Genomic DNA, 26,326 nt, shown 5'->3' with positions numbered 1-26,326 from the left:
GGGTGGTTATATGAACAGTACACACACACACACTAGACAAGACACAGAACTAAACTCCGTCTTCTAAAACAGAAGAAGGGACACTTTTATTTGAACTTTATTATTTCATTTTTTTTGAAAGAGCTCTGTTTTTTCTACTTCTTTCCATACACTGCAAATGTATTCTTGTGAGACAATAACTTGTCAACGTTCAACTTCATGCTACTCTTTCAATTGAATAATTAAGAGGTTCAACTTCCCCAACCTGGAGGGAATGTAATCGTCATTAATGTGCTTCCTTCCAGTAAGACTAAGGGCGCTACAACTATATGAAAAAAGCTGAGTTAATTAATCAAATCAAAGATGGTGACCTTCAAGTAATTGATTTTGATTCTCTAAACGAAACCTTGATAGTTTATTGGCAAAAAGCTTTTCTCAACAGTAACAATATATCACATTTTAAGGATTATTTCCAAGATACTTAACCTCACCCTAACCCTTTGTGATTTTATTATTGGAAAACTCCCTGTTAAACTGTCACTATTTCACAAACAAGTGCTTTTATATTGGAAATTAATATAAATCATTACTTCACTCCACATAACACACTAAAATAACAGATAAAAACGAGTCACTGTATAATAAGAACAGGATGGACAAAGGCATTTGGTCAGTACTTCATTTAACTGACAGTGATAGTTACATTATGTCATATAATAGTTTATGTGGTAAATATGCCCCACCCTCCACCCCCTCCCACACACACACACGCACAAAAGAAAGAAAGATTATAAGAATCAGAAATACATTATTAATCCCACTGAGTAAAATGTTGTGAACAGTGCTCCATTTCACATATAATATACAAAATTAATAAAATTTGAAGCACAAGAATGAAAATTATATAATTCCCCATATTTAAATTATAAAAGAATATACCCTGTCAACAATGATCAATACACCTATACTTAATATATTACATTGAATTATACCATTAGACCATTTTTCAGCTTTTAATTGTCTTGTTTGAGACTTGTGAGAGATTAAACACAGTCACTGGTCATTGTAATCGATCGTCTTTACGTATTTGTTTTCTAATCAATCAGTCTGTTTTGATCAACTAACACTGCCACCGTTCTTGGTACTGCGAGTAGATATTCTCAGTCATTATTGACGTTACCACAAGCCACAGGACACATTTCATTCATTCATGCCAGAAGCTGGTAGAAGCTTCTGCGGGCACGTTTTCGGTGACGTCATCACGCCGAGGAGGACGCTAAAGCTCTGTGATTGGTCGAGAGGCTCTATGGGGACCGAAAGCTCGAGAATCAGCCAGAACAGAAGGAGCGGAGAATAAATAACGGCGCCGGGGTGGAAGAGACCGGCAGAATCCGAGAGAAAGAGAGACAGAGAGACAGAAGGAGAAGGAAAAGAAAGAGGGAGAGACGACGCAGCAGAGAAGAAACGCTTCATTTCTCCTCCAACTTTCCCATCGTCCAACGAGAGTGAGTAAACAACGGCTCTTTTTTCATTTTGTCTACATAACTTTGTGTTAAATATCGGCTCTGCAGTTGTGTGGATTGGAAATAACGCTGTTAAAGTTGTGTGATAGATGTAGATCACTGGCTATTTACCGGACTATTTTGTTATCATACCCGAAAACTAAGTTAGAAAAGTAAAAAAAAAAAAAAAAAAAAGTTAAAGTGTAATTCGTCACATTAATCCGCCATGCTGTCAGCTGTCTGCAAGAGTTCGGGCTGAAGTTTATAGAAGATCGAAACGAGCCTATTTGATTGTATAGATTTAGCATTCAAATAATGATTGTCCTAATGTTGGATTAATTGTACTAAGACAATGCATCAAATCTGAAAACACTGTGTGGTGTATGGATGTAAAAAAAAAAAAAGAAGTGAGCAGTGAGACATAAACAATGCAGAATATCCATGACCTTTTTTAAAGTAATTTCTAGTTTCATCTTTAAAATTCACTTGATTTGACTACAAAATGACAAACTATTCGCAAATAGTTTATATAGGACTTTTAATTAAAGCTCTACTGTATGATGTCATTTTGTCTTTTTTTTTTAATGAAGTGTATGCCCATGCAGAAACCATAATAACTGTGTGTTAGATGTTGATCACTGGCTATTTACCGGACCATTTTGTTCTCATACCCGAAAATTACGTAAGAAAAGTAAAAGAAAAATGTTTAAGTGTAATTTCGCCGTCATATTGATCTGCCGCGCTGTCAGCTGTCTGCTAGAGTTCGGATTGAAGTTTATAGATGTAAAGATCGAAACGAGCCTATTTGACTGTATAGATTTAGCATTCAAATAATGATTGTCCTAATGTTGGATTAATTGTACTAGGACCATGCATCAAATCTGAAAACACTGTGTGGTCTATGGATGTAAAAAAAAAAAGAAGTGAGCAGTGAGACATACAAAACAATGCAGAATATCCATGACATTTTTTAAAAGTAATTTCTAGTTTCATCTTTTAAATTCACTTGTTTTGATTACAAAATTACAAACTATTCGCAAATATATTATTATATCTCATGTGATGTTTTTATAGGTTTTATGTTTTGTATTTATTCTGTCTTGTGTGTGTTGTGTGGTACCACAGCGGAGAAGCAACGTGAATTTCGTTGAATTCATTTTTTTCAATGACAATAAAGGCAATCTAATCTAGTTTATTTAGGCCTTTTTATTAAAGCTCTACTGTATGATGTCATTTTGTCTTTTAAATAAATTGTATTGTATTTCAGTGTATGCCCATGCAGAAACCATAGTAACTGTTGAAGGTATTCACATTTCTAATTTTCTTTTCTCATGTGTCTTTGCATCTTCAGGACGCAAATACCAAACTGCCAAAATGTCTGCAGCTAAAGGTGTAGCGATCGGCATCGACCTGGGCACCACCTACTCTTGTGTGGGGGTTTTCCAGCACGGAAAAGTAGAAATCATCGCCAACGACCAGGGCAACAGGACCACCCCCAGCTATGTGGCGTTCACCGACACAGAGAGACTGATTGGGGACGCAGCCAAGAACCAGGTGGCCATGAACCCCAGCAACACCGTGTTTGACGCCAAGAGACTGATCGGAAGAAAGTTTGATGATGCAGTGGTGCAGGCGGACATGAAGCACTGGCCCTTCAAGGTGGTTTCAGACGGAGGGAAGCCCAAAATTCAGGTGGAGTACAAAGGGGAGGACAAAGCTTTCAACCCTGAGGAGATTTCCTCCATGGTCCTGGTGAAGATGAAGGAGATTGCTGAGGCTTACCTCGGCCAAAAGGTGTCCAACGCCGTCATCACGGTCCCGGCGTACTTCAACGACTCCCAGCGACAGGCCACTAAAGACGCCGGTGTCATCGCGGGACTGAACGTCCTGAGGATCATCAACGAGCCGACGGCAGCCGCCATCGCGTACGGTCTGGACAAGGGCAAATCAGGAGAACGCAACGTGCTGATCTTTGACCTGGGCGGAGGCACCTTCGACGTGTCCATCCTGACGATCGAAGACGGGATCTTTGAGGTGAAATCCACGGCTGGAGACACTCACCTGGGTGGGGAGGACTTTGACAACCGCATGGTGACCCACTTTGTGGAGGAGTTCAAGAGGAAACACAAGAAGGACATCAGCCAGAACAAGAGAGCCCTGAGGAGGCTGCGCACAGCTTGTGAGAGGGCCAAGAGGACGCTGTCCTCCAGCTCCCAGGCCAGCATCGAGATCGACTCTCTGTTTGAGGGCATCGACTTCTACACCTCCATCACCAGGGCTCGCTTTGAGGAGATGTGCTCCGACCTGTTCAGGGGAACGTTAGAGCCGGTGGAGAAAGCCCTGAAGGACGCCAAGATGGACAAGGCACAGATCCACGACATCGTCCTGGTGGGGGGCTCCACCCGAATCCCCAAAGTCCAGAAGCTGCTGCAGGATTTCTTCAACGGCAGAGAGCTGAACAAGAGCATCAACCCAGACGAGGCGGTGGCCTACGGCGCCGCCGTCCAGGCCGCCATTCTCTCAGGCGACACCTCGGGCAACGTTCAGGACCTGCTGCTGCTGGACGTGGCACCGCTGTCCCTGGGCATCGAGACAGCCGGAGGAGTCATGACGTCCCTCATCAAACGCAACACCACCATCCCCACTAAACAAGCCCAGGTGTTCACCACCTACTCCGACAACCAGCCCGGGGTCCTCATCCAGGTGTACGAAGGGGAGAGGGCCATGACCAAGGACAACAATTTACTGGGCAAGTTTGAGCTGACGGGAATCCCACCTGCTCCACGAGGCGTCCCGCAGATCGAGGTCACGTTCGACATCGACGCCAACGGCATCCTGAACGTGTCCGCGGTGGACAAGAGCACCGGCAAAGAGAACAAGATCACCATCACCAACGACAAGGGCCGACTGAGCAAAGAAGAGATCGAGAAGATGGTGCAGGACGCTGAAAAGTACAAAGCCGAGGACGACGTCCAGAGGGACAAGGTCTCTGCCAAGAACTCCCTGGAGTCCTACGCCTTCAACATGAAGAGCAGCGTGCAGGACGAGAACATGAAGGGCAAAATAAGTGAGGAGGACCAGAAGAAGGTGGTGGAGAAGTGTGATGAGACCATCACCTGGCTGGAGAACAACCAGCTGGCCGATAAAGAGGAGTACCAACACAAGCAGAAGGAGCTGGAGAAAGTGTGCAACCCCATCATCAGCAAGTTGTATCAGGGAGGAACGCCTGCAAGTAGCTGTGGAGAGCAGGCACGAGCCGGCTCCCAGGGGCCCACTATTGAGGAGGTGGACTAAAGTGGCCCTTCATACGGACTCATACTTTATGGATCATGTGTAAATTGTAAAGTTTATTAAATGTGAATGTATTTTTCACCGCTGGTTTACGGGACATTTTATAAAGTTGTTTAATATAATAAAAAACAGAAATTGAATTAAATCCTATGGTTGTTTTTGATTTCATCATCATCTGATTTGGATGTTTATAGTTGTAGTTAATACATTATCAAATGAAATCAAATTTCCTGGGATTAAATTCCAGCTCAAGAAGAACTAGGCTAATGTCTGAGAAAACAGGAACAGATTTTACAAAAAGTTACTGACTCTGATTTGGTTTTTAAGGTTTATAATGTTAAACCTCATGGGAGCATGTAAGGTATCTACATGCTGACTGAACAGTTGAATTCATAATGTGGCAGAGGAAATATGAATAAATGGGTCCAGATAAAGGTGCAAAAATATTCTTTAATATCGTCTTGTATTTCCATTTAATCACTACAAATATTAAAATAACTTTCAGCAAAGACTGTCAGGAAAAAATAAACATGAAGAGTAAATGTGATAATATTAATGAATCTGTTGATATTAGTAATAATCACTCTAACATTGAGTTGTACTTGTTGATTTTCAGAACAAACAATAATGTGTTTAATAAAATCTTTACAGTAAAAGGTTTTGCAGCTCCTCACTCTGACCACAGGGAGGCAGTGAAGTCCAACTGTTACTGTGCATGAGACACTGATCAACAACCAGCAGCTCTCAGTGTGGCGTTCAGGGACCCCACCCAGAGGGGGAAGAACTGGTTTTCACTATGATTTCATTCATAACTGATGGTCGACTAATCAGGTGGAGATTCGTGGTGTAATCAGTGGACAACAACAACAACAGCTCAAAAACCTCAGTTAATCGTGAACATCGCGGTCCTTTCACAATAAATCGTGACAATACAACAACAATACATCGCTACAGAAACGGTGAAAACACATGAAAAAACAACTAAATAAAACAGGGAGAAGTGGAGATTTTCAGTCTTCAGTCATGACTGATCCAACCTGTTGCTGAGGCTTACAGGTGAACATCAGCTCTTTCAAAATAAAAGCTCATGAAAAGAAAACAGTAAGTAAACGGTGAGTAAATAAAGCATTACACATATTGCACGACTGTAATCCAGTTAACATGAATATATACAGAAAAATGCAAACATTTACAAAGTTGTGAAAAGTCACTTTGTCATTACTGTGCAAATTCAATTTCTCATTGTCATAATCCAGGTAATTAAACTAATTTAACTCTCATTTTGTTCTGGTCAGTTTGCATCTGTTAACGTGATGAACTCTGTCAGTCCAGAACACACAGGGACGGACGGACGGACGGACAGACAGACGGACACACACACACACACACACACACACACACACACAGTCCTCTTCACTTCGGCTAAATATGAAATTCTCCATCTGTGAAGAGAAGCAGAGGACAGAGGTGATGGGTCAGTGATTGATCAGTGATGGATCAGTGATAGATCAGTGATCAGAGACTCCATCAGCTGGACTTGAGTCCTGTTCAGTCCAGATGTGCAGCAGCTGTGCAGCTTCCTCTCAGCTCTCATGTTAACGTGTTGGAGTGAACACTGAGCAGGAAGCTCACACACCTGCACAGACTTTTAGCATCAAGTCTGTTCACTCTGCACATTTCACTGAGTCGCCGTGGAAACAAAGTGCTGAGTCATGAAGGTTCATCACTGATGAGTCACTGTTGTCACTCAAACACAGAGTCTCTGAGTGTTGATGAACATCTGGTCTGCTCCTGAAAGATCAACTGGCTCTGCTCTGATTGGCTGACTGTTGTCTCTCTCTGCTCTGATTGGCTGACTGTTGTCTCTGTTATTGTCTCACACTGACTTTAGTACAATAGTGATGAAAGCACAAGCTCATCCAGATCCTTCACGTCTGAAGGCTTCAGGTTGTTCTCTCTCAGGTCCAGTTCTCTCAGGTGGGAGGGGTTGGACTTCAGAGCTGAGACCAGAGAAGAACAGCTGGTCTCTGACAAACTGCAGCCCTCCAATCTGAATAAAGAATAAAAGAAGAAGATAAATTCATTGATGATCAAAAGAAGAGTTTTTTCTTCAACAGGTGAATTTCAGTGTCTTTGTCCAAACATGAGTTGTGAGGATCTTGTGCACATTGTTGTGATAGAGATGAAGTGAGTTGATGAGCTGATACTGGACATTTTCTCCAGAGTTTCTAGAAAACATGAGTCGTCTGACTGAGAGAAATACGAGTGTGTGTGAAGGTTGAACTGAAGTGAACAGACATTATTCATGACCACTGAGTGAAACTGAAGAATCATTCTCACACAACAACAACTGCAAATATTCAACAACCACAATTTCAAATGTCATTAATCAATTCAATCAAAGTCAATGATTCAAGTTCTGAGAGAAGATCAATCAGGTTCAGTTGTGGATCAAAGATCTGAGATCTACAACAGTAACAGTCAGTGAACTGACCTCAGAGTCTCCAGTCTACAGTCTGGACTCTCCAGAAAACCACTCAGATCCTTCACTCCTGAATCCTGCAGCCTGTTTCTGCTCAGGCTCAGGTGTCTCAGGTGGGAGGGGTTGGACTTCAGAGCTGAGACCAGAGAAGAACAGCTGATCTCTGACAACCAGCAGGCCCACAATCTGAATAAAGAATAAAAGAAGAAGATTAATTCATTGGTAACTGATCAGATGTGTCCTGATCAATAATCAGATGTGTCCTGATTAATAATCAATAGAGGGACTTTGTCCTCATTGAATGCTCTGTTGCTACGACGTAGTGATGTTACGCTCGACACCCGCCTGCTCAACACCGATTCGGGCATAATGAAGCGGAAGTGTCAGTGGGCGGTAAAATCACGGCTGCTCCAAACGAGGCCTCGTTCTGTCAGACCGTGTCGAGCGGCGTTGCTGTAATTTCGAGTGGGCTGGGCTTGTCAATATCTCAGTGCTTTAAAAGGGGGTTGTAATGCCCCCAGACCAGTACAAATGATACGTTTCATAAATAAAAATCTTAAACGTTACACAAAGCCTTGTCCCACACTGTTCACTGCCCTGCTTGCATAAACATGTCCTCCCATCAACCCATATAAAAACTCTTCAGATTATGATAATACTTCTTAGAGTTAGACTCCAAAAAAACAGGCACTCAGTATCAGACTTTCTATTCCAACATTCTCTTTTTAATATTTAGATTGACTACAATAACATTATGACACAAGTTTGGTGAAAGAACATGAGCTTTATTAAAAAAACTGAATGAAACGATGAGACTTGTGACAGTCGTGGCAGTCGTGACACTTGTGATGAGACTCGTGACAGTCAATTCTTCCCCTCAACAGCCAGCAGATGTCACTATTTTCACTGTATCAAATGCTTCAAAGCAGTACATCACTTTCGGGGCAACTGTGTCAAAGTGGTTCAGTGATTCAGAAAGCTTCAGAAAGCTTCAGTACCGTAGAGGCCATTTATGAGATCAGTGATCCAAGGAGCAAGAAAAGACACGGCAGGCAGGGGTACAGACCAATAACTTCCCATTCATTCTCTAGTATGTGGGCTTCGATTGTGTAAAAAAACAGGTAGATGCACCCAACCGTTCTTCACATTTCAGGACCACTGACTTGTATAAAAAAAAAATTTGGCTAGTGGAAATTCACATTGGCTGGTGATCAAAAAAGTTAATTTAGAACCCTGGTCATAATGTTACATAATTATACATGATGCACTGTTCATGCTTATGGCTTAATCCTGAACGAGTGTGAGACGATACGATAAACTTTATTGTCCCACTCAGGGAAATTTTTCTTGGACTCTGTAGCTGCGCCATAAATGCCTTGATGGCCACAATGACAACAAACAATGCAACCTCAGCCATACCAACACCAGCAAATACATAACATACAGTAATAGTATTGCACCTATCCCATAACATAACACATATTGCACACATAACATAACATAGTACATATTGCACATACCGCAGCACGTAACATAGCATATACATACAGTACACGTCATAAATTCACCATAGTAAGAGCACTAAGCACGAGTCCGGGTTGCCAGCAGAGCAGCACCACCAGAAGTCACCCACATCAACAGGCTGCTATACTATGACCTACTGGCGGAAAGTAGCACCACTATACTAATCCAAACTGAAACCTGATTTCACCTAAATCAGGAAAATGTTTATGTTGTATGTTATCTATCAAGCTTTGCCCATTGTCTTCAGTGAGCGAGTGAGGCTAAGGCCTATCCCCCCCAGCAATATTTTGCAAGCGCACCGTTGCTATTGCACCGCCCGCAACGATTGTGATTGGTTGAAAGAAATCCAAATGGATGATTTTTTTTCTCTGATCGCAGAATCATAGTCAGCCAAGCCAGACCTTTCTTTTCTGGAGAAAGGTCTGGCGAGCAAGACTACATTTTGTTTTACTTAGACTCCAGAGGCTGTGCTAGGCGCCACTCCAGTCCCTTTTTAAAATCTGGAGGTGCGTTCACATGTCCCTAACCCTGCCAGTAATGAAGAAAGCTGAAAACCAGTGAGACGACATGACAGTGTAAAAAAACAGTCACTGAAAAAAGATGGACATGAAGAAGAAATCTGAAGACTGACATTGAAAAACACATGATAATATAGGGTACTTTTAAAAATCCAAATTAAATATTGTATATCTCTATGCATGTATTGTTCAGTGGAACATGTTTCAATGCCAATACTTGTTTCAGTGTCAATACTACTTTTATTACAATGCCAAATTCAGGTTTTTTTTGACAAATTTGAATGTCAGCGATCATGGCTCCATATATTTGCTGCATCAGAAAGGCTAATAATATAATTAGAAGCTTAGCATCAGAAAGGCTAATAATGTAATATGTTATTACATTATGAGATGTTATTACATTATAAGCCATTTGCATTATGAGTTGCTACAATGTTTTCAAAAGAAAGTATACTTTTTATAAGTACACTTTAATCCACTGTAGGCGAATCAAATACAACAGTCAGTGAACTGACCTCAGAGTCTCCAGTCTACAGTCTGGACTCTCCAGAAAACCACTCAGATCCTTCACTCCTGAATCCTGCAGGGAGTTGCAGCTCAGGTCCAGTTCTCTCAGGTGGGAGGGGTTGGACTTCAGAGCTGAGACCAGAGAAGAACAGCTGATCTCTGACAAACTGCAGCTCCACAACCTGAATAAAGAATAAAAGCAGTTCAATCAGGACCACTTTTTTCCCAAATCTTTTTATTGAGGTTTTCCAACAAAATGACTTTAAGTGATATTGTACAGTGTGGGAAAAAGACATTCACAACAGTATGTCAACAAAACCCCTAAACCCAGTTCCACCCACCCAGGACCAGTTTGGACCACTTTGTCAAAATAATCTTTTCATTCATATTTTAATGGCTTTTAACACCTCGCCAGGAGGACTACAGTCGAAAATTAGCCTTTGGCTAACACTGGCACTTCTACAGTTATGTTTGTGCACTGTCCTCCCTAAATAAATAAAAATAATAATTTGACGGTATGGAACTGTTCTGGGACCACCTGCTCTTCCACATGCTTGCGTGGAAAGCCTGAGGCAGGAAGGGCACACCTTCCTGCCCTCCATGAGCCATCCTGAACAGCATAAGCAGGGAGTGCAGCAGCAAAGAAAATCAAGACAGAGCAGAGCAACCAACAAAATACTATGATAAGGTTCATAACGGATGACAGGAGGAGCTGGGGTGGAGGTGGGTTGCAAAGAAGCCAGCAGAGGAAGCAGCAGCAAGGGAGGTGATGTTGGGCTAGAGCAGTTTAAATAGTGTGCTCTGAATGCAATTTCCCAACAGGAAGCGGGCACAGGGAGTCAGCTGATCTGCTTGGTGTTGACAGCTAAGCTGTTGATGCTGATTCAGAGCTTGACATCGTGGCCTGCCAGAACTAATGACACACTTGATTTCAGTCAGGAAGACTCAGGGTCGCTTAAATAAATCGTAAATAATCTTTATTTACTTGCACAAGTTTGATTTTGCAGTATGTTACTGTTCTGGGACCCCCTGCCCTTCCACAAGCTTGCGTGGAAAGCCTGAGGCAGGAAGAGCACACCTTCCTGCCCATCATGAGCGCAGCAGCAAAGAAAATCCCCAAAACGACAACACCAGCAAATCCCTGGACCCTCTCGCTACAAGAGATGTCAGAGGGCTATCTGAGTTGGAAATAAATGTAGCCTATTTAAATAAGAGATAGTTAAAGAACCCCCCCAAAACTCATGGAAGGAGCTGTGTCGGTGAATAGTCTAATGGCCAAAGATGATTCTGTAATATTGTTATGGAGGTTAAAACCCAGCGCAAATAAAGAATAAAGCAAACAGTTCATGTTGTGACGCTCCATCAGCTGATCTGCTCGATAGTGACAGCTACGCTTTTGATGCTGATTTAGAGCTCGACGTCGTGGCCTGCCAGAACTAACACTACACTTGACTAAATTGAGGACAAAGCTCCTTGTTGACACCATTCAGTATCTCATCATCTTTTCAGAGCTGAAGAAGCTTCAGAAAGAACAAGTTTAGAAAATCAAAGTCCAACAGCTGAAGCAACAGGAAGCAGTTTAAACAGGGACAGAGAGAAAGCGATCGTAGCGGAAATAATGAAAGTAATGGCAAACAAACCATTATATCTCCAAAATCAGGCAGTTTTCCAGGGTGCTAAGTACCCGACTCATTTAAATGTAGGAATTGCCGATGAGAACCAGTGTCAAAAAGGGGAAGAAAAAAAAAAACGATCACAGACTTCATAATCGATTGCCATGGCAACGAACGAAGCTTCTAAGCTTCTAATTTTTTGGGTCAGCCCTACTGCTAACACACTGACTGTGTTCAACAGCTCACACAAGCCCACGTTCAAGAAGCTCAGCTGTCACTTTGAGCTGCTTCTGACTCCTGCCCTCAGCCAAGCAGAGTCAACACTCTGAGCCTGAGCCGCCACATGAAGCAACAACCTTCAGCCCATCTTGGTGAGCCTCCAAACAAACCAGCTGAGCCTCTGCAGCTGCTTCATGTCAGCAGCAACAAGGCCAACACTAGCAGCTCTGCTCTCACCTGTCTCACCTTGATTCTCAGCATTCACAGTCATTGACAGGAAGTGGCTGCAGTGTGTGCCGTGCTCTTCACTTCCTGCTTCACACTCAAGCCTCTCCCAGCCAGTTGAGCTAAGTCTGCTCCCTGTTACCCCGGATTTCCATTAGGAGCGTCAGCGTCGCGGAATGTCAGCACCGGTCAAATAGCCAACAACACTTCTTCACGTCAGAGAATCAAGAAGCTGTTGTTGTTGTTGTTGTTTCCTATTACCGCGGGATCTAGCGGTCTCGCGTACGTTCGTGTGATGTAGGGATCTCCCGTAAACAGCTGGCAAGGCAGTGCTGCCCGATGCTGTGCTGCCACCACGCGCCCGGTGGAGATTGATGCGGGGCAGAGGACGGAGTAAACCCGTGGCGCTGACGTTGCGCAGCGCTGACGTTGCGCAACGCTGACGCTCTAGATGGAAACTAGGTGTCAGTCCTGAGCCTCTCCTTTACATACATTTACGTGAATAAATAAATGTTTTACAATGAACCGATCAGTCTAATACATTTTTTTTGTTAAGTCAACATGGTTACTGTCCTACATGGCAAAGATTATTACCACTTTATGACTTAAAATTGGTTGGTATTTCTATGGGAGTCCTGTGGGAGTGTCACCACTCTGTTATATCAATCGCTCTGGTCGGCAGTCACCGGGGCGGTATGTTTCACTGCTTCCTTTTTCGCGACTGTATCCGACGAGAGGCGACAGACTCGTCGGACAAAGGCCATTGGCGTCGGGTTGCATCTGGGCGGTGTGTGGGGGCCTTAGCAGCACGGCACTCATGAGCAGTGTTGTTTTTGGCAGGCATTTTAGATTTAGGGTCAATTCCAATTCCTATCTTAACCCTCAAGCTCAACCCTCACTTTTAGTAGCCCTCAAAACCAAGTGTTAAGGGCTATTTTGTGACTTAGAAATGGGACACCCCTTAAATGCAGATACGTCTGAATCAGGGCCCGCATTGTCTCTGTAGTCCCAGAGATGAAACATTTTTTTATTTTTATATTTGCACTGTTAACCCAGTGTTGTTGTGTTGTTGTGCTTGTCGCTGTTGTTTTTCACTCGTTCGCACCTGCCTCTGCTTAACTTTGGTTGCTGAATATGTGCCGGAAGATCAAACAAGTGCGCGTGGCAGGTGAAATCTGCACACGTGAAGCGAAATAATTTACTCATGAAGAGAAATCTGAGTGTGTACAGATGTTTTATCGCTTGCTCGACTTTTGACTCAAAAATAATGCCTGAAGCTTCAAACAACTTCAACAGCTCCAGTCAGTGAACTCACCTCAGAGTCTCCAGTCTACAGTTTGGACTCTCCAGTCCAGCACACAGAACCTTCACTGATGAACCTTTCAGGTTGTTCTCACTCAGGTCCAGGAGTCTCAGGTGGGAGGGGCTGGACTTCAGAGCTGAGGCAACGACTTCACAGTGAATCTCTGAGAGTCCACAATGACCAAGTCTGTGATTAGAGAAGAAACAAAATGTGTGAGAGTAAGATCAGACAATTTGTACTAAACACACACAACATATCATCATGTGATCAACATGTGCTCTTCACACTCTGGTTCAGTTCATCTTCTCTCTTTGTGTTGGACATGAAACAATAATCCTCATCATGGCTGGGCTGGAAAAACCCATGCAGATTCAGATCCACCTCCTCTTGAATCATCCAACACCCATTCATCAAAGCCAAGATGTATGTTTAATCCAGGCTCCACAGGTAGATGTGGTCAGGTGAGCTCAGGTGTAGAGCTGCAGGTGTCACCTGAACAACGCTCACACACATTGATTTTCTCCAAACATGAAATGAAGTCAAAGAAAATCAAGGTGAAATGTAGAAACATCTTTAGCAGCAGAAGATCTGATCACAAACTAAGGACACGCTCCAAGTTGTCATGGTGACATTTAAGGTGGACTGATTGATTTCCATGGGTCACTGAGCAGCACACAAGAAAACATTCCACCTTAAAAGTGTGTGAGAGCTGGCAGCTGCACAGTGACTGAGATGGTTAATGAGTAAAAAGAGAGAGAAGCTGCTTTGATCGTCCTTCACTCTTCTGACAGTTTGTGTGTCGGTGCCATAGACTGTAAAAAGAATGGACGTAGCACCCGTGACGTCACCCATTGGTTTGGGGGAGTCTGTTTTGTGCCGCTACTACGGGGGTTTGAACCACGCCATGTTGGATTCTGCTTGCCATATTTGGAGCGGTGCGGCCGTTGGCCGGCCGAGAGCCCGCCCATGTTTTTTTAAGCTGGAACATCGGCTATTTTAACATGGGCCTCAATTGGAGTTGCTCCCTTCTGGAGCCAGCCCCCAGCGACAGCCGAGGGGATTGCAGTTTTTTGAACGTGGAAGTGAGCTTCACTTCTCAGACCGACAACTGCCCCCTTGGTTGGTGCTGATGATGGACACACAAACATGACACGGTCAGTCTGTTACACTGGAGCTGCAGCTGCTTCGGCTTCACAACCAGCCACAACTGAACCAGCAGGTGAAGCACAGGTGTGTTACCGTACACAAACACACAACACCAGCAGCACACACACAGCAGCCTCTAGACTCCAAGTGAACAACTGTCCAGTCAGGTAGAAACTGTGTGGAGCTGAATGGAAGCAGATCTATGTGCAGGATGTGAAGAAGCAGCTGTGACTGTTGACACACAGTGGAGCTGCTGCTTCTGCTACATCTGCTATCTGTTGCCATGACATCTCCACTGTTGCTCATGTTCAATAGAAAGTGCATTAATGGAACTGCTTTGGCTCCATTCATCATGTCCACATTCATGGTTTTAATAATGCATCAGGTCACAGCAACAATTTACAGCATCAGTTCTCATTCATGTCCTAGTCAAACTAGAGTTGTGACTGAAATCTAAAACACAATCATGATGTTGAATCAGGAATCAAAGTGAATCAGAGATCAGATGGATTCAGGTGATCAGTGATCAATACCCAGCCCTAACCCTCATCACTCTGTCAGACATGCACATTGTTCATGTCCATTTTTGTTTGACTTTAATCTTCAGCTCAAACTGAAACATCTGCATGTTTAAAACTCAGTGTTATTGTTAAAATAAATGTCTTGGATGTTACTGAACACATCATCAGTAATATAACCTGGGGTCATCAAGTGTTTGGGCTCCATCTCTTCCCTCATCTCCTCCTGGACCAGTCTATGTCTCTCCTACCCCTTGTCCTTCTCATACTGTGGCGTAGGAAAGGTCCCCAGTCCAGCTCTACCTTGGGTCACTGCTCCAACCAGGGTTCTGTGGCGTATCTGAGATTCTGCTTGTGATCCAGCATGGTTAGCTCTCCACTTCTTACCGGTCTTCAACTTGACCCCCGCTTGAGCTACCTTGGGGTTGATGGAGTCCCTGTACATGCCCTTGTCACCTTAAACTCCTCCTCTAGTGACTTCAGGGGCAGCTGAAGCTAGGTGTTACGTCCATAGAGGGTTATGCTGCTAAAGCTCCTCGGAAGGGCCAGCCATCCTCTGAGGAAGCAGCTGACTCTCCTCTCCAAGCCCACTACGATGGAGATGGGAAATTCATAGACAAGCAAGGGCAAAAGCACCCTGGGCAGGATGCAGTGTTGATAGATCCAAGCCTTGAATTTTCCAGCAAGCCCTGATCGGTCCACTGCTCTCAACCAGCTTTCTAGCTCCTGACAGGTTTCCTGAACAGATGCTGAATCTTTCAGGTTGTTGTTGAACACCGTGCCAAGGCTCCCCAATGGCTTTTCAGAGACAGTTGGGACTGGTGTCCCTCCAATGCTGAAGCAGAACCTATCCACGACTTTGCCCTTCTTCAGCACCAGTGACCTTGATTTTGCAGGCTTGAACCTCATCCTTGCCCATCCACACAATTCCTCCAGCCCTTGCAGAATCCACCTGCTCCCTGGTACTGACTCGGTGGTAACAGTCAGGTTGTCCATGAAGGCCCTGATTGGTGGCTGGTGCACTCCTGTTCTGGTCTTTGGGCCCTGACACTGAGTTTCGGCAGACATGATGATTAAGTTAACCACCAAGGCAAAAAGGATCACAGAGAAGGTGCAGCCTGTGATGATCCCAACCTAGACTCTGTGCCAGTGGCGGCCGGTCAATAGGGGGCGCTAGGGCGCCGCCCCCATCAAAATTTCAGGAAAAAAGTGTAAACACAGTAAACATAAATAACATAATAAAAAGTATTTATTCTGAGTTGTTTTATACATTTCAATAGCAAGGGGCGCCGGCCAAATGAGTGTGTATGTGGGCTCTTAAACTTTTGGCTTCTATGTGACTTCATGCTGGTCTCTAATTGGTTACTTCAAGATTCTCCTCCAGGCGCAGCTCTCGCCCGTGGCCAATCAGCGTTTGGGTTATTTTTTCATCCAATCGGATTGATTCATGATAGGCTACCTGTCAATCAAAGTCACTCCCCTGGCAGCGGAGACGTGCCTGTCACTCAAACAGCTACAGACGCACCCGCGTGCACACGGAGCAGACAGACAACAACAACAAGACAGGAGACAATGGCGACGGCAGCAAAAGAAAAATCTGTTGTTTCTTTACGAAATAATCCTTTCACGAGGCGTTCGCTGGAGTAAAAAAAAAAAAAAAAAAGGATAAAGGAGCTTGGACCGGAGCAACCTGACTTCCAGCAGCAGGCAAGAGACCGTGGACGGAGTTGCACGACTACAATGACGCTTCTCCCGTCTGTGTCATGCCAAACACAGTTGGCTGGATGTGAAGTCAGCAATGCTCTTTATCTATCTTATTTATCTGACGCACCCCCTTATTTTAGCACCAGCCGCCACTGCTCTGTGTCACTCTGATATTATTGATCCTGATGAAACTCTCATGTTGAACTGGTTGTATTAGTCCATTATGAGTTTGGTGACTTGGCCCAGCACATGATGTTTTTCCAGGGTTGTTTGGACCAGCTTGTGTGGGATGGAATCATAGGCGTTAGTCAAGCCAGAGCACTGCCAAGTCTTTCTTGTTCTCCCAGGCTTCTCTGATGAGCTGGGTCACCACTCCTGTAAGTTCCAGGCAACTTCCAGATATGTCTCCCTTCTGTACTGAGGTGTCTATGTAGCCGTTGCTGCAGAGAAAGTTGGTCGGCCGTCTTGCTACGATGCTGAAGAAAATCTTTCCTTTGACACTCAGCAAGGAGTCCTCTTCCTTTGGGATCCAGATTCCTTCAGCAAATCGCCACTGCTGCACCACTTTCCCTTCTCTCCAAACAACTCTCAGGATCTTCCATAACCTCTTCAGTAACAATGGACACTTCTCATAGACCTTGTAAGGCACTCCGCTCGGGCCAGGAGCTGAACTGGATTGTGCCCTCCTCACAACATCCTGAACCTCTTTCAGCTGTCAAACTCCTTGGTGGACAGAGGTGGTTGTATCAGGGTGTTGCAATGGCCCAGCTCCCGCTGCCTGTCAGGGTCGCTGTAGATGGGCTGGATGTGCACGTCAATTTCTTCTTTGGCGCAGGTCAATCACTCACTGCGTTTCTGCCCCTGGAGTTGCTTGCTGAAGCCAAAGGGTTTGGCTACAAAGGATGTCCGCTTCCTGGCCCTTTCCTTCCGCTGCCTTCCGTGCCAGCTCTGCGGAGAGTCAGCAGCTTCTTCCTCAGGATGGTTCACAGCTCCGCCAAGGGGGGGTGTTTCTCCTCGCTGGCCTCTTTAAACTGCGTCTTCAGAGATTTTAGCACCTGCCGGATCCGGTGGATTTTTGGTGCTCTCTGGTTCACGGTGAAGGGTGTTCTTTCTGTCCTCTTCTCCACTGCCCTGAATCTTTCCACAGCTAATTGATTGCTGATGATTGTCGTCATCATTGGTCCACGTCTTCCTTCACTGTTGCCTCTACCACTGAGTTGGCATCCTGGTCAAACTGTTGCCAGACGGCCATCTTGCAGGCCTGTAGGGATCGACCGATATGGGTTTTTTAGGGCCGATGCCGATACCGATTTTTTTCCATAACCCTTAGTCGATGACCGATTATGGACTGCCGATTTTCTTCGGCTGATTTTTGGGGCCGATACTTTTGCTCCCTCAATTTACATTTTAAAAAATGACACAATGATAACAGGTCTCAAGTTTAAACAAACATTTATTGAACAGTAAAATTTAAGCTTAAGCTGTAGCATAAATAAAACAACTACTTCTGTACACAGTAGGATTCAACAGCTTTGTTGAACTTAACCACACATACTTTCAATTTAAAAGGGTTTGGTGCTTTTAATTATTCAAGTCCTCCATCCTTTTTCAGCCCCCATGCTCACCAATGAATTGCATATGACACACCTAGGCTTCCCTCACTAAAATGTTGCCACACCGGGTTCTTGCGTTCAGCCATCTGTATGAAGAATAAATAAAAACACAGATTAGTATCAATCAGTATCAATATTTTTGGCATAATCTTACATACCACTCATATCATCACAATTTCATCGATATCTACAACACAGCCTTGATGATGCATTGCTTGCTGATAAGACAGGTATAATTCATTTTTTCTGCACAAAGTAAAGTGATCATGTCTTAGGCTACTATGGTGTCAGGTTTGGCAACACCAGAACATAAATCAGCAGGAAAATAAGGCTGTCTTTACACTGCACGGTACAAGTGGCCCAATTCCGATTTTTTCCTCTCAAGTGGCTCAGATCGGATCTGTAACATGAATGTGTAAACGGGACAAATGCGCATTGAATCGGATATTGTTAGATCAGATTCAGGCCCCCATTATATGTGGAAATAAATCAGATACAAATCGGATATCTGCCGATGCGTCTGCAGTCTAAACAGACAGATCGCATCTTTCCTGGCAATGCGTGTCATACGTCATCAATGATAATATTAATTCACGTGCTCACGCGTCTCGCTGAACCTCTGTAGCCCTGACCTGGACTACCGTGGCCAGCTATGGCCAGCTATAATCACTGTCACAGGTGTTACAGTGTTTAATTTTTTTGGTGTCCGCGCGTCTGTTTTTTTCCCCCCTCGCTAGTTCTTGTTTTCATATAGGCCTACAGTAACATTCATTTCTATGCGGATCGATACGAGGGCAAGCGAGGGAGTGTGAAAAAAGAGAGAGCGCAAGATAAACACCGGATTTCACGTCTTCCTACCGGCAAAAACTGAACCGAGCCGATAATAAATCAAGAGAGGAAAAACAATGTACACAAATGTGTGAGGCCGCCCCATCCTCACTACGTGAGCGACGGAGGATCGAACGGTGGCACAACTGTCACCGTCACTGTCAGCTGCTCATCTCACAGCAGCTCCGCTCCACGCAGCCACTTCACTAACGTTATTTTGGAACGTTCACTTTGTAAGTGACGTGTTGGATATAAACTCTGAACACCAGACTCACCTTTGTTTAAAAATATTATTATATTATTACGTGACAATCTCCTGAAATCACTAGTTTATTTCCAGCGGGTTGTTTCATGCGAGCACAGCAGGTGTAAATGCAGATTATCAGATCTGGGTCACTTCTGATAGAACATGTAAATAGACTGTCAAAAAAATCGGATATAGGCAACAAATCGGAATTGGGCATCAAGGCCTGCAGTGTAAAGACAGCCTCAGTGTGATGTCAGAAACACATTAAGCAACAAATTGTTCAAGTATAAGTTTTAAACGGCATTATCAACTTTAAAGATGCGCAACTGGAAAACACGCTGACTGAAAAACCGCTGGATTGATAACGGCAGCAAGCGGCTCTAAACACGTACGCAACACTGACACAAATAAGTACTAAAACATTTCTCTCGTCATTAAAGTTCCTCTAGTACATGCTAAAGAACTCTGATAGCCCCGCAATGGCTGCTCCACCCTGCTCTGCTGAGGCCTCTTGTTAGCCTCTAACAAGTATAACAGTTAAAGGCTAATTGAAAGTTTAAATTTACCGTTGTTCTGAAGCAGCCTCCTGGGCAATGCCGCTTTCACCACTCTTCCAGTGGGGGACAGGTAACGCGTCGTGCTGCAGGGTCTTCCGGCAACACAGAGCTGCCCGTGGATGCGGATCTGTAAATCATGCCGCGGAACGACGAACAATGATGCAAACCGTTGTGCCAAGAGGTCAATGACCGCTTGGCAGTCAGGTTTGCATGTCCTTTATGGGTGAGTGAGTGCACCCGGACCCTCTGTTACACCCACTCCCGCTGAACTCACTCCACCCAGGGCATCCTGGTCATGGCACTAGCCAATGTTAATCTGGCCCTCTGCGTTGTGTTTCGGTACGGACGGTGAGTGAGTGCACCCGGACCCTCCGTTACAATGGCTCTATGGGGTATTTCCGGGCCTGGCTCCTCCTGTGTCTCACTAGGCTGGGTACCTGTGCGTTGTGGCGCTTGCTCTCCCTCTAAACACTTAATCCGGGACTGTTGCCATTATTCGTTAACTTTAGGTCTGTCAGATTGGGGTGCTCACCCTCCCCCCTCTCTGGCACCCCTGGGTGTATTCTTCCATGTGTTCTGTAGCTTGATGATGGGCTTCCTCTAAGAGGTGCGGTCTGGGCTGCCGACCCTCCCTGCCCCGGTTGCCGTCTCTCTACACTGTCTACTATCTCTCCAGTCGTCACCACTCTGTTCTTGGTTGTCAACCAGTCTGTTCCTGGTTGCCAATGGTTTCACCAGTAAAGTGATTGTTAAAATACATCTCTTGGATGTTCCTGGACACATCATCAGTGATGTAACCTGGGGTCATCAAGTGTTTCGGGTCTTTCAACATCAGACACTCTCGCCCAAAACATTAAAGCGTGCGTGTGTGTGTGTGTGTGTGTGTGTGTGTGTGTCATGTCTGGACTCACTCAGCCTTTCTGCAGTTCCTCACAGCTGGGATCAGTCTCAGTCGTCCCTGATCTGATGTGTTGTACTTCTCCAGGTCCAACTCATCCAGAACCTGCTCTGACATCTGCAGCATGTAGCCCAGAGCTGAACACTGGATCTCAGAGAGTTTCCATGATCTCTTCTCTGACTTCAGGAACTGTTGGATCTCCTGATGAACTGACTGGTCCTTCATCTCCGTCAGACAGTGGAAGATGTTGATGCTTCTGTCGGGAGACATTTTATCACAGTTCATCTTCTTTAGGTTGTTGATGGTTCTCTGGATGGTTCTTGGACTGTTGTCTGTCTGACCCAGCAGACCTCCTAACAGCCTCTGGTTGGACTCCAGAGAGAGGCCATGAAGGAAGCGAACTAACAGGTCCAGGTGACCGTTTCTACTGCAGACGGATTCCTGCATTGCTCCCTGCAGGAACTCATCCAGGGTTAAATCAACATGTTGTTCTCCCGGGAAGTTCTCCAGGACCTGTGTGTTCCTGTTGGTGAAACAGTGGAACTTGTAGACTGCAGCCAGAAACTCCTGAACACTCAGATGAACAAAGCAGTAGACTGTTTTCTGGAAGATCACACTCTCTCTTTTGAAGATCTCAGTGCAGAGTCCTGAGTTTACCAAGGCCTCTGTGACATCCAGACCACACTGATCCAGGTCTTCTTGGTAGAACATGATGTTTCCTTTCTCCAGCTGTTCAAACGCCAGCCTCCCCAGCTTCAGAAGAACTTCCCTGTCGGCCTCCGTCAGCTCCTGTGGACTCGTCTCATGTCTTTCACCGTACTTGTTCTTCTTCCTCTTTGTCTGGAGGAGCAGGAAGTGTGAGAACAGGTCAGTCGTGGTCTTGGGCAGCTCTCCTCTCTGGTCTGTGGTCAACATGTGCTCCAGAACTGTAGCACTGATCCAGCAGAAGACTGGGACTTGACACATGATGTGGAGGGTCCTGGACGTCTTAATGTGTGAGATGATTCTTCTGGACAGATCTTCATCACTGGACCTCCTCCTGAAGTACTCCTCCATCTGGGCGTCAGTGAAACCTCGGACCTCTGTTACCCTGTCAACACATGTAGGAGGGATCTGATTGGCTGCTGCAGGTCTGGAGGTGATCCAGACCAGAGCAGAGGGAAGCAGATTCCCCTGGATGAGGTTTGTCAGCAGCACGTTGACTGACGACGTCTGTGTGACATCAGACACAACCTCCCTGTTGTTGAAGTCCAGTGACAGTCGGCTTTCATCCAGGCCGTCAAAGATGAAGAGAAGTTTACAGACAGCCAGCTGTTCTGCTGTGACCTTCTGTAATGTTGGATGGAAAACATGGAGCAGCCCAAGAAGACTCAACCGCTGATCTCTGATCAGGTTCAGCTCCCTGAACGAAAGCAGAACCAGCAGACTGACATCTTGGTTCTCCAAGCCCTCGGCCCAGTCCAGAGTGAACTTCTGCACCGAGAAGGTTTTTCCAACGCCAGCGACGCCGTTGGTCAGAACCACTCTGATGGGTCTCTGTTGGACAGGTGAGACCGTAGAGACGTCCTCTCTCTGTTGGACAGGTGAGACCGTAGAGACGTCCTCTCTCTGTTGGACAGGTGAGACCGTAGAGACGTCCTCTCTCTGATGGACAGGTGAGACCGTAGAGACGTCCTCTCTCTGTTGGACAGGTAAGTCTTTAAAGATGTTGCTGTTGGACAGGTGAGACTGTAGAGACCTCCTCTCTCTGTTGGACAGGTAAGACTGTCGAGACGCCCTCTGCCTGATGGACAGCTGAGACCGTGGAAATGTCCTCTCTCTCTGTTGGACAAGTACGGCTTTAAAGATGTCCTTGCACTTGATTGTAGTGTCATGGAGGGTCTTCTTGAAGGTGTTCTTGAATGTTTTCTCCAGCTGTCTCACCTCATGTTGGATATTAACCTGTTCACTCTGTCCCTCTGTGATGTAGAGCTCAGTGTAGACGCTGTTTAGGAGGGTTCCACTTCCTGTTCCACTTCCTGTTCCCTCAGTTCCTTCAGTCACTCGTTCACATCTGCTCCTCAGACTAATCTTATGTTGATCTAAAACCTCCTGCAGACCACGATCTGCTGAGAGAGAAGAGACAGAGTCAGACTGAAGACAGAGAGTCTGACAATCTGATCAGATTATTTACATCAGCTACAGAAAAACTACAGACAACAAAGAGAAGGTTTGAATCATCATCTTAAATGTCAGTGTTGTGTGATGGAACAATGACTCTGGAAAAAACAACAGGTCCTGGTTTCACAAATGACCACATCAGCAGACAGAAGTTCAGTCTCACTTTGTACAGAGCTGCTCTGATTGGCTGTCTGTAGTCCAACTCTGGTTCTGGGTCTTTTTCCACACTGGGGACAGGAGGGGGGTCCTGAAGAACCAGACTGGTTGCAGTATGAGGTGAAGCACTGTCTGCAGAACCAGTGTCCACAGCTGGTAGAGACTGGATGCTTCAGGACGTCCTGACAGAGACCACAGCAGGACAGCTGCTGGTCCACAGAGACACCACTCCTCTTCCTCCTGTCAAGACATTTCTGGATCAACAACATGTCACAGCTTCACATCTGAGCTCTGATTGGTTAACCACATCAAGGGGGCGGGGCTTCAGTAAGCAGAGAAGCAGAGAGAGAGAAAGTAGAGGAAGACGAGTGTAGAGAGACGAGCTGAATGAAGACCTGGGTGGGGTTGCACCAGTCCAGTTTAAGCACTCCTGTATCTAGTAAATGCGTAAGTGGTTACTAGCAGGTTACTAGTCGCATTAAGTGACGACAACAACTTGGCTACCCAATCAGGGTGCGGAGCAGAATGTACACAGGAACAGCTGAGCGCTTTTATTTTGAAGTGTGTCCCGCATCAACACATCCCACCACATCCGGGAAGCCGGCAATGTTGTGGTATAGACCCCTTCGCAGATTGTAAATATCCTATTTTCTGCTGGTTCAAAATGTAAATGTACCAAACGTCTGAAAGCCCACGATCGCCTGTTGCAGTTTCTGAGCTGCTTAATTCAGTCCTGCTACAGTTCTCACGGTCAGATCCACACAGGTGTTGAAGCCTGGACCCGATGCGGCCCCAGACTAACGTCACGAGTATTAACTCTAGACCGGACCGCGACAAAGAAAAAAGAAAAAGCCGTGACCCGAGCTATTAAATGTTTTCAACCTGAAACCGGTACGCCTGGTCGTGCTGTTCGGTCTGGCCGAGAACTCGGACTGACACAAGGAGAGCCGGGGGCTATAGGCCTACAGTCTGTGGCTGCTAGACAAGAAGTTTAATCGGTGCTTGTAAATGAATGTTGCTCTGGATCCAACTCTTTCCTTCTATTCTCTCTATTCTTCTTTTAAACAGAGCCTATTATATATTTTCAATCTTTGCTGAGCATAACATTTGTTCAAAATTAATTAAAAACCTGTCCCGAACACAGTAGACGCCTGTCTAAAGTGCTGGGTCAGTTGTTTTGCCTCCCGTGGACGTCGCAACGTCACAGTGACGTAGGCCGCAAAGGGGTCTATTTCTGCCTGCACGTGCAGCTGCATGAACTCGTTGAGGTGCCCACACTAGCGGCCAGCGCCCACCGACACACAGTACCGTTGTAGACTTGAATTGTGTCCCCAACCACATTTTGCATCGACCCCCGTAGCGAAGTATCGCAGCATAGCAACGGAAGTAGAGCCCCGTGCTAAATTGCCACAGCTAACGTTAGCATGTCTGTGATCCGCGTGTGGTCGCATATAAACCGGTACCGACAGTAAATAAGTCATCATATACATCTAAAGGGTGGATTCTGTCTCTCAAAACCATTTTCCTAACGACAGGTTCTCTGTCTTGTAAAGCAAACCTCTCTAAACAAGCCGTTATAAGCTAGTTGTTGTTGTTGTTTTTTTCAGTTGGTTTTGATCCTGTGTCGACAAACTAATGTTAGGTAACTAGTAAACAGTTACACAACCCCTAGGGTAGGTGTAAATATTTAGTAAACACTCAGTAATTACTAGCTCTACGTGATTCCTAGTAAAACTGGTGCAACCCATTTTAATTTAGTAATGACTAAATCTTGATTTAGTAAATACTTACACATGGTTAGTAAACACTTAGTGAGAGGTGGTGCAACCGGCCCCTGGTCCTGAACTGGTCTGGTTTCTGTCTCTGTTTATCTGTTGACCTTAAATCTGGACTCTAAAACAAACTCCCTGTTAGTTTGAGTCTCTTCAGTTCTGCGTCGTCTCGTCTGGTTTTTACTCCAAATGTGTGAAATGATTGAGAAGCTGTTGGTGGTGTTTTCCTCTGAACTTGTCTGTGACTCCTTCAGACACTGATCATGTTTGATGTTGGTTCTGGACTGAGTCCTATCAGCTCTTTAACTAATGAGCTCCTCATCCAGACGCTGCTGTGTGGCTCTAATGAACCTGTGTTGGAGCTCTGGTCCAGTGTGAGGAGACTGAAGCTGACAACAGAAGCTTCAGCAGCTCCACCTGAGCTTCACTACATGTTGTGGAGAAGCTCAGTCACAGACAGGAAAGAGGAAACACTGATCACTCCTGTCTGGGTCCTGACTTTTCAAAATAGAAGTCTGTGTATCAGCTGCTTTAAAGGAGAATTACGGTCATTTTAACGCTCTACAGCTCTAGGTCCCTGAGTGCGACCATAGAAAAAAATCTGAGAAAAATATGTGCAGACCAGACCTGGCTCTCCTCCTTCTAGCTGCGCTACACTGCACTTAAACAACAAAGTAATGGGTGCAGTTCTTCTAACCGGAATATAGAGACCAAAAATAGAGGATACTGAGCTGAAGAGGATTCAGTCATTAGACTCATTTGAAGGAAAACATGGATTTAGGAGGAAAATGATTTTGGATGGGAAACAAAGCATCAATGTGAATATAAGTGCTTTTTTCCCCATCCAAAATAATTTTTCCTCCCCCCATGTTTTCCTTCACATGAGTCTAATGACTGAATCATCTTCAGCTCAGTTTACAGTAGAAACCGTCTCTTACCGTGGCTCTGAAGGTCCAGGTCCAGGTCCAGGTCTGAAGTTTAGAGGTTCTTCCCTAAACTCAAACCATTACTCATCATCTCAGAGCCGAGGGGGTTTTTCTGTTTTCTACAGTGTTAGAAATCGTCTCTTACCGTGACTCTGAAGGTCCAGGTCCAGGTTCAGGACTGAAGTATGCAGGACTATTTAACTGTGACTCTGAAGGTCCAGGTCCAGGTCCAGGTCCAGGTTCAGGTCCAGGTTCAGGTTCAGGTTCAGGACTGAAGTATGGAGGACTATTTAACTGTGACTCTGAAGGTCCAGGTCCAGGTCCAGGTTCAGGTCCAGGTTCAGGTTCAGGTTCAGGTTCAGGACTGAAGTATGGAGGACTATTTTTGGACCGGTTACTCTTCATGGACAGACAGATGGATCCTGGTCCAGGACCAGGTCCAGGTTCAGGACTGAAGTATGGAGGACTATTTTTGGACCGGTTACTCTTCATGGACAGATAGATGGATCCTGGTCCTGGTCCTGGTCCTGGTCCTGGTTCAGGTTCAGGTTCAGGTCCAGGTTCAGGACTGAAGTAGGGAGGACTATTTTTGGACCGGTTACTCTTCATGGACAGATAGATGGATCCTGGTCCTGGTC

The 26,326-nt window shown here is 45.2% G+C and overlaps 3 protein-coding genes across 3 annotated transcripts in view; 1 reads left to right on the top strand and 2 right to left on the bottom strand.

Moving 5' to 3' along the window:
* The window catches only part of LOC146982373 (NACHT, LRR and PYD domains-containing protein 12-like), a 50,450-nt gene extending 24,342 nt beyond the window's left edge, over nt 1-26,108 (bottom strand). The window contains exon 1 of the mRNA XM_085783344.1: nt 25,984-26,108. Within this exon, the coding sequence (XP_085639470.1) occupies nt 25,984-26,093 (110 nt within the window). The 5' untranslated portion in view covers nt 26,094-26,108. The remainder of the gene's footprint in view (nt 1-25,983) is intronic.
* LOC146982375 (heat shock 70 kDa protein 1) lies at nt 1,420-4,914 on the top strand. The gene is made up of 2 exons (XM_085783354.1): nt 1,420-1,484; nt 2,833-4,914. Exon 2 carries the CDS (start codon nt 2,856-2,858, stop codon nt 4,773-4,775), a length of 1,920 nt encoding a protein of 639 aa, XP_085639480.1. The 5' UTR covers nt 1,420-1,484; nt 2,833-2,855; the 3' UTR covers nt 4,776-4,914.
* On the bottom strand, nt 9,799-22,602 carry LOC146982374 (protein NLRC3-like). The gene is made up of 4 exons (XM_085785516.1): nt 22,598-22,602; nt 20,688-22,316; nt 13,176-13,349; nt 9,799-9,985 (listed from the first exon to the last, which is right to left on the bottom strand). Exons 1-4 carry the CDS (start codon nt 22,600-22,602, stop codon nt 9,799-9,801), a joined length of 1,995 nt encoding a protein of 664 aa, XP_085641642.1.
* Nucleotides 26,109-26,326: the final 218 nt, after the last annotated feature.

Source organism: Trachurus japonicus, chromosome 8 (assembly GCF_045865225.1).
Source record: "Trachurus japonicus isolate A0001 chromosome 8, Traja_1.0".
NCBI classification, from domain to species: Eukaryota; Metazoa; Chordata; class Actinopteri; order Carangiformes; family Carangidae; genus Trachurus; species Trachurus japonicus.
This window is presented reverse-complemented; position numbering and strand designations above follow the sequence as displayed.

Excerpts from the sequence above, each read along its gene's own strand:
- LOC146982374 (XM_085785516.1), bottom strand. Across the intron at positions 13,350-20,687 it reads AGGAACTGCAGAAAGGCTGA|ACTTGGTCATTGTGGACTCT; the intron begins GTGAGTCCAGAC and ends CTCTAATCACAG. Across the intron at positions 9,986-13,175 it reads TGTAGACTGGAGACTCTGAG|GTTGTGGAGCTGCAGTTTGT; the intron begins GTGAGTTCACTG and ends TTCTTTATTCAG.
- LOC146982375 (XM_085783354.1), top strand. The coding sequence starts at position 2,856 with ATGTCTGCAGCTAAAGGTGTAGCGATCGGCATCGACCTGGGCACCACC.